Raw genomic sequence first — 8077 nt, 5'->3', positions numbered from 1 at the left:
CACACACACACACACACACACACACACACACACACACACACACACACGGAAAACCTGAACGAGAAGTGCTTCGTTCAGAAGACCAAGAAACATTTAGAGCAGCTCAAATATTTAAAGAAACAGCTGGAAAATATGCAGACATGAAAATTTGTTAATCAAACAAAAGAAAATATATAAAAAAAACTTCATGCATTATGTGTTAAAAGTCTAAGTTGCAAACCAAACAAAGCACCAAATATGATCTGCTGTAGCAGCAGCACACAAACACACAGCAGGCACCACGCTGACCGGGGTCAGACCCGGCAGTGATGGAGTAGCGGCGGGCGCAGCTGTGCGGCACACCCTGACAACACACACACACACACACACACACACACACACACACACACGGCGGTGGCCAGATGCCAACATTTGAGGGTCGTGTCATCGCTGCAGGAGGGTGTGTAGGGACGAGCACCTGGGGTATGTCAGGGTGTGTGTGTGTGTGTAATTGAGCTGGAAAGCGTGTGCACATTCGCGACAGAGTAGCTAGCACTAACTGCCACAAAAACTGAAATAAACAAAGTGTATCTGCAGATGTTTATTGATTAATTGAAAGAGTCAGAAGAAGTACTTTATAATTCTTCATAACTCTTTGTTTTACACTTCAGAGTGATGGCTCTCCGTCTAAATGCATCACCATTATAGAAATAATGATACTATTTAAACATGGGTAAACACAGGTAAAAGTATGGGAGTGTTCAAGCTAAAAGTACTTAGACATAAGCCTTTTCATCTACAAAAAAAGAGAGAAAAAAATAGGTATAAAGAATGCTGACTCACTTGAAAGGCATGCTGGGAAACTGACACAATTAATGGTACGCTCATGAATCCAATCTGACGTTCGTTAATCAATACAGAAATAGAACGTTTAGAGTTCAAATGGATGAAAGAAAAACTTTCTGATTAATATGAATAATACTACATTTCGTCAACAGCGAGGACGCCAATGTAAGAGATGATTATGTTTACGTTATGGTTACCTGGAGTATTTTACTTGATTTGATTGGACACCAGCCGGCCAATCGGAAGTACTTTCCATGATGGCGTCAGCATGATGATCATGAATTGAATCAGTACAGATCCAGCTGTCAGAGTGTGGATTCCTACTAGTGACTGAGGTTATTAGAGGTTACTAAGCTGCTCGCTTAGTGTGAAAGGTGTGTGTGTGTGTGTGTGTGTGTGTGTGTGTGTGTGTGTGGGGGGGGGGGGGTGATGATGAACGGGTGGAAAGATGGTATCTGGAAAAATATTCGCTAAGTAAGAGGGCAAGCCGCCACCTTTCCTGGCGTGAGTGGTACACACTGCGTCTACAGAAAAACACACTTTTATGTCTAACTTTCACAGATGCAGAGGCAGCCACACACACACACACACACACACACACACACACACACACGCACACGCACACACACGTACCAAAAGCACTAAAAATATACCGAGTATACATGTAATTCCCTGGGCGAGGGCTACATGCAGCCGGTGTGTTTCATTCCAGTGCAGGCTAATAAAAGTGTCCGTGTGTGTGTGATGGAGGGGCCATTCCTTCCAGTCTTTAAAAAGCTCCTGTGGAATGGCAGAGATGAGTCACAGCTGTGGAGACCACCAGTCATGTTTAGTGGCACACAGAGTGGATCGCTCGCTCTTGTATCGTGAACTCCGTCATCGTTCTGAGGCCACGTCTACACCAGACAACACTTCCTGATGCATAAATGCAGAGTGTGTTTTTCGTTCTGTGGACAGGAAATTTGAGCTTTGGATTACAAATCATCAACTTCACAGATGATTGTGTGTATCTGTGTAGTGAGAATGTGTAGAAGCCACATGTGGTGCAGTTCCATAACCTTAGTTTAGGGATGGAATATGGGGGTCACGTGATAAAATGACAGAGTTGCATGAGCCACTTTTTGACTGTACCAATTGGGTCAAGTCCACATTATTAGATTTACTTTATACATCAATACATAAAAACGCAGTGGGTTGAGATATTCAGTGTGCAAACACCAAGTAATGATCAGATACCAGCGTGTTCAAAAGTTCACTTCTCTTCTTCATATTGCTGTGAAAACATTTCCTTCTGACAACTGCATTTATTGAAGTTTCTTGTCAAACGCACCGTAATGTAACTCAATGCAACCCCCGTTCACGATAGCCGTTAGCCTGGTTATTAAGCCGAGCACAACTGTGCTGCTCACCAGCTGCTAACAGCTAACGCTAACTAGCTCTCCTCCTGCAGAGTTCAACACAGATGTGTTGTTCCCAATGTAGCATTATGAGGGACAGAGAAGGGTGAGCGAGAATGCTTAACCTCAGGTACCTGTCTGCACATGTGCAGTACAAACCACTGTCAGGTACAGCATTGGGTTATTGTGTCTCTCTCTCTTTGTCTGCACACCTTCTCTTCCTTCTGCTTCTCAACACACAACCACACCGGCCGATGGTGCTTTAAAGACCATCGCATTAAGTCAGTCTAATTGAATTGGTATTGCTGGACACAACAACAGAAGGGTCTGGCTTCATTCAATTCCCCACAACAGCAGCTGTGCTCAACATAACCAGACATCACTCACTGTCATCAGGAGGACAGACATTTATCCATGACACACACACAGCCGCACAGCTGTGACATCAGCAGATACAAACAGTCTCACACTGGGACACACACACACATGCACGCACACACACTATATTTCACAATAAAAGTCTTGAAAATTCAAAACTTGACTGCATAATTCCAAAAACTCTTTGTGTAAGAAAACAACAGCATAATCACTGTAAAGAAATTAAGACTGCCGTTGCAACGGCATGGCATTGTTCATGAACAAAGCATCATTAAATTTAAGATGCATTTGCACTTGAGTTCAGCATCCACTTCCTGTTCTGTGACATAAAGGAACCCAATGACAGGATTCAAGAATGATTAAGAGCCAATGTTCTCGCTGAGGGTCTCACTATCTGCAGGTCATCAGTATTACACAGAGTCACTGAACAAAGTAAAGGTTCCTTGTAGTAACGTTGACTTTCTTCACTCGTGTCGGAAGCGCTTTCTTGATGGAATACATACTGAGACAACTCTCAGTCTTTCGAGAGAATCTGCTGACACCTGACCAAAGTAGAGAATGTGACCCCGTCAGTCAGCGTGAGCTTCTCTCTCTCAAACTGCTCCCAGCGACAGATGAACCACGCCGAAGAACAATCGCAGGGCTTTTAAAACGGTCAAGGTCAAGGCCTGACGGAGGTAAGCAACGCAATGCAGTCCTTTACTTCAGGCCCCCGTACTGTCAGAGTGAAGCACATTGACCGACACCTATTTCTGTTAAGATTAACAGAGGAATTCACAGCTCAAAGACGGTAAACAGTGCTATTAATAAAAGCTGACCCACTGATAAGAGCTGCTCTGGTACGCAAGAAACTCTCTTATCTGATTGGTCAGGAAGCACTTCCTGTGCCTTGGATGGCAACAGAAAACAGCTTTACTGCAACTCTGTTTTCACACCACCGAACCGACAAAGGATTTTCAAAAACATGCAAATGTGATAAAGAAATATGCACACTTGACAATGCATTGTGTACTTTGCGTCTGACACAATGCACCGCTTCAGCAAAGACACACGCATTCATTCCTGTGCTCTACCACAGAGAGTGCTAGCAGCTAAACGCTAAACCCATGTCAATGCTAATGGCGTCAGCATTGACATGGAGCCCTGAGGATGACGTGAAATAACCACTAAAGCTTGTGTTGCTTCAGTTCCGTCATATCTACCAACGCACGCCTCACTCACCCTGTCTTTGTCGTCGGCCACATCGCAGAGTACGTCGTCCAGGTCGAGGATGCCGCCGTCGCCGTGCTCCAACCGGTGGACCTGCAGCCAGTAACTAGCATCCTGGAGGAGAAGAAAGAGACATTCAAAAAAAACACCCACGGCCACAAACACTAAATGAGGGGAAAAATCTAAACGCACGCAAAACTTGTGGCAATTAAATGAGTTTGAATCGCACTCATCGTGACATGATAATGAGGGTGGAAGATAAATTCTTATTTTTAAGGCAGTGCTCAAAGAATAAGACTTTGGAGAATTGGTTAAAAGCGTTTAAGAACAACTTGACAGGCAGCACTGACAAGAATAAACACCAAGTATGAATGAAAGCTCCGTCTGTACAAACTTCAAAACAAGCACTTAAGCATGACAATTATTGTGTCACTGTTGGCACATCAAGAGAGGACATACACAAACACGAGGGCCGGGGGGGAATCCCAGCCAGAGCTACTGTATACTTCAGTCCAATTTCTTGTCAAATGTTTGGAGATGAAAAATAACACAAAAGTCACGCTGAGATAAAGTACAGAGGGGGTAGGGTGAGCCAACACTAGAGAAAATAAGTTGAGTGCTCACTTATTTATTAGGGGTGGGAATCACCAGAGATCCCGCGATACGATATTATCGCGATACTTCGATATTATCACGATACTGCGATATATTGTGATTTATTGCGATTTATTACTTATTTCAACTTCAAATTATGTCCCCAAAGGAAAACTGTGTCAACATGTTTTATCTAATAAGAAAGTTTTCAGTCTGTTCATCTCACTTCAATCAATTTTATTGCAGCAAAATAGGATTGTCAAGCAGACAGACTGACCAACAATGTCATAAATGTTGCACCTGAAAAACTGAACTGTTTGTATTGCTACATAGTCCAACTTAACTAAATGCAAACGTGTGGACTCCGTATATTAACTATAACTTATAGAAGTAGGATATAAGAGTTATATAACTCAGTATAACTTGCGATGCGTGGACGTCAAGGGCAGAGAGACAGTTATGCGCTGCACTCTCCCCATGAGCCTGGCTACTGTTGGCAGATTTAACGTCTTTGTGAGGCCAGATGTCTCTCTTTGTTTTGACCAACTTCTTACCAATCACGCTGACCCGGGACCTTTGCTGACCTCACCAGAAAATAACTCAGCACCATCTAGTGGACTGAAAAATTAATTGATTTGATTCTTCTTAAAAAAAAAAAAAAAAATAATAATAATTTTTTTTTAAAATAGTTTATATAATAAAAGATCGATACTTGGAGTCCATGTATCGATACAATATCGCCACGCAAAATATCACGATACTATGCTGTATAGATTTTTTCCCCCACCCCTATTATTTATACAATATTGCAGCTCCCACACACACAGCATTATGATGAATGGGCAACAAAACGTGTTTCTTTCATCGCAGTAAACACACTCATAAATGTGAACGGCAGACGATTGTGGGAATTAACGTCGTGACATGCAGAGATATAAAATGCTTACTGTATACTTTAGCAAAGACAGAATGCGTACAGAGTGCACGTTAATACGCGTCTCTAAAATGTTTAAGTGCTGCGAGTGTGTGGGCATCAACTGACGAAGTAATGAGTGGAGGCGTGACTGCTCGGGTTCAACGGGAACACAGCAGCCTCATTACCCACATGTACAGTTCCAGCCCACTGCAGAGGGCACATTATAGAGAGGGGCAACAACAACACACTCATTTTCAGGTTCATACTTGTATTTTAGACGTCTACCTGAACATGTTTATATGCTTGAATGTTAATAAAAAATATATATTTTTCTCGTTCTGTCTGAAACGCTTTGTTTTACCGCCCGTCTCTTTAAGAGCCAAGTCTGCTCTGATTGGTTAGCAAAATGTGTGTACAAGTGCTGAAGTTATTCATATTTCTCCTTTAAGTCTTTTTCCAATGTTTCCAACAAGCAATGTCCACGCTTCTCTACTAACAGGTGATCTCGAGTAAGTCCAGTGCAAAAAGTCCTTCTAAATGACAAAGAAGGACGAACGGAGCCACAAAGGAAACGAGAGGACCTAGCAGCAAACGGTTGCATTAGTATTTTCTGTGAGTTGCTTCCTGTCAGCAGCATGCAGGGACTGTCAAACCGCCTTGACAGATGTCATCGCCCGTGACAGCCTGTGTACCCCCCCCCCCCGACCATGACACGGACACCCTGTGGATTCCAGCTGATGGAGCTCAAAGACAGATCCCAGGCCTGTGTCTGCCTGTACTTTTATTCTTTCTAGACATATCCAGACCAGAGCTTCTGGAAAAATCAAAGCTAAGCTGTAAAGTTCTCATCTGACACAGAAACGCAGGAAGTAGCCAACGTTCAGTGGATCTGCAACTGTCAACAATTCACTGCAGACAAATGACTGCGTGTGTGTTTGTGTGTGTATATAAGAGCTTGTTTTCAAGTTGCTGCTGTCTGTCATTTTCTTGTTTCAATAGCAGCTATTTCAAATAAAAGGAGCCGGCATGTAAAACCCTTTCACTGTGTGATAGGTGTTGTGGGACAGTCACTGCTTTTTAATCCAATTCAGACTAAAAACAATTCAGCTTTTTAGTTTTGAATGACGAGATACCTCCTGGAAATATTAAAGTGTATTTCATGTACGTCTTAAACTGTTCAAAATGTGCCCGGACATTGAAAACATGTTCTCTATAGTTAAACCATTGTCAGATACAGTGTGTGTCACATGCGCACTGAGATATCTGAATGGAGCCTTAAACCATCGAGCACACAAACAACAAGAACAAGTGAGGCTTCCAGACCGGAGACCCCGAGCTGTCCTACGTTTAGATCCCAGAGGGGGCGACCGTGACCTCACTGGTTTAAGAGGGTTGTCTGGTAACCGCAGGGTCAACGGTTCGATCCTCGACTGGGACGTGTCACGTGTCGAAGTGTCCCTGAGCAAGACACTGAACCCCCGGCTCCCCGGGCGCCTGTCATTGGCAGCGCACTGCTCCCTATATACAGGGATGGGTCAAATGCAGAGGTCAAATTTCATGTATGTGTATATGTGTATATGACAATAAAAGGGTTTCTTCAGAGTGGTGCTATGATATACTGTGTGTGTGCTTCTCATGTGTGGTGGTTCCCTTTATCAAGTTCCTGTAGTGTGTGTCTGTTGGGACTGGGCAGGCCGTATCAAAGAGTGTATAGAATGTTTTGTGTGTGTGTGTGTGTGTGTGGGGGGGGGGGGGGGTCACGGTGCCAGACTTATGACAGGAGTCCCATATTAAACAAGGTTATAGTATGCCAGAGACGTAAACACACACGCACACACACGTGTTGGTATCTCCACATTAAAAGGATTCCTGCATCTCGAATATGGCAAAAATCACAATGAAGATATTTTTGGTGAATATTGACGGCATTTAACAGCAAAATCACGAGTGCTCTTGTAAGCAATGTAATGGTAAGTACGTTGGTTGTATAGACATGAATAGCGATGACACAGCAAAAAATGTCACAGCCACAAAGCCTGTGTTTCAACACTGACGGCACAGCGAGCACGAAGCGTTCCATCCGGACTACCTTATTCTCATCATCATTATTGTAAATCAATGAATTGCACAGCCCTGCTCACTTTCCTGTAATGCATCATATAATACTTATATTAAAAAAAAGATAATTCAAACTTCTTCACGGTCGTTTCCTCGGTGCCGTATTGAGATTCCCATGATGCTAATCTGACAGGCCCTTATCTAAAGAACTGCTTAAAAACTGATCTGAAGGGGGGGGGGGGGGGCTCGGCAGTAGGTAACAGACAGCAAAACAGTCCTGAGAAACTCGCTGCTACTCAACAGCACCATAAAATGGAAGGTCCATTCTTCTGGAAGGTCTTGGGCAAAATATCTTTCCAACTTGACCTGCAAAACCCTTGTTTTCTTAAGGTACTGCCATTTTCTCAGCCAGATAAAAGTTTAAATATCATCTTTCCAGCGCCAGTACCAGATTCGCGCCGCTCGTCCAAGCGAGAGGCGGGCTTTACTTCTTCACCACTGACTTCCTGCCGGTAGATGTGGTGGGAACAGACAGTGATATTAGCAGTTATTCATCACGATGAGCTGCATAATGTTTCCCCTCCTCCTTATTCAACAGCAGAGCAACGTCTAGAGCAACCATCAGTGTGTTGTTGCATTGAAATAAAGTCGATTTTCTTACAAACAGGAGGCAGAATAGGCAAAAACAAGAGGACAAGGA

The 8077-nt window shown here is 43.4% G+C and overlaps 1 protein-coding gene across 7 annotated transcripts in view; it reads right to left on the bottom strand.

Annotated features, from left to right (window-relative positions):
• pard3ab (par-3 family cell polarity regulator alpha, b) overlaps nt 1–8077 on the bottom strand; it is a 213604-nt gene that overhangs the window by 176626 nt on the left and 28901 nt on the right. For all 7 annotated transcript variants that reach the window (XM_031870765.1, XM_031870767.1, XM_031870766.1 and 4 more), the window contains exon 2: nt 3822–3923. In XM_031870765.1, the coding sequence (XP_031726625.1) occupies nt 3822–3923 (102 nt within the window). The remainder of the gene's footprint in view (nt 1–3821; nt 3924–8077) is intronic.

Source organism: Anarrhichthys ocellatus, unplaced genomic scaffold (assembly GCF_004355925.1).
Source record: "Anarrhichthys ocellatus isolate YVR2014 unplaced genomic scaffold, GSC_Weel_1.0 scaffold54, whole genome shotgun sequence".
NCBI lineage: Eukaryota > Metazoa > Chordata > Actinopteri > Perciformes > Anarhichadidae > Anarrhichthys > Anarrhichthys ocellatus.
Note: the sequence above shows the minus strand (reverse complement) of the source record. Positions and strands in the feature narration are given on the sequence as shown.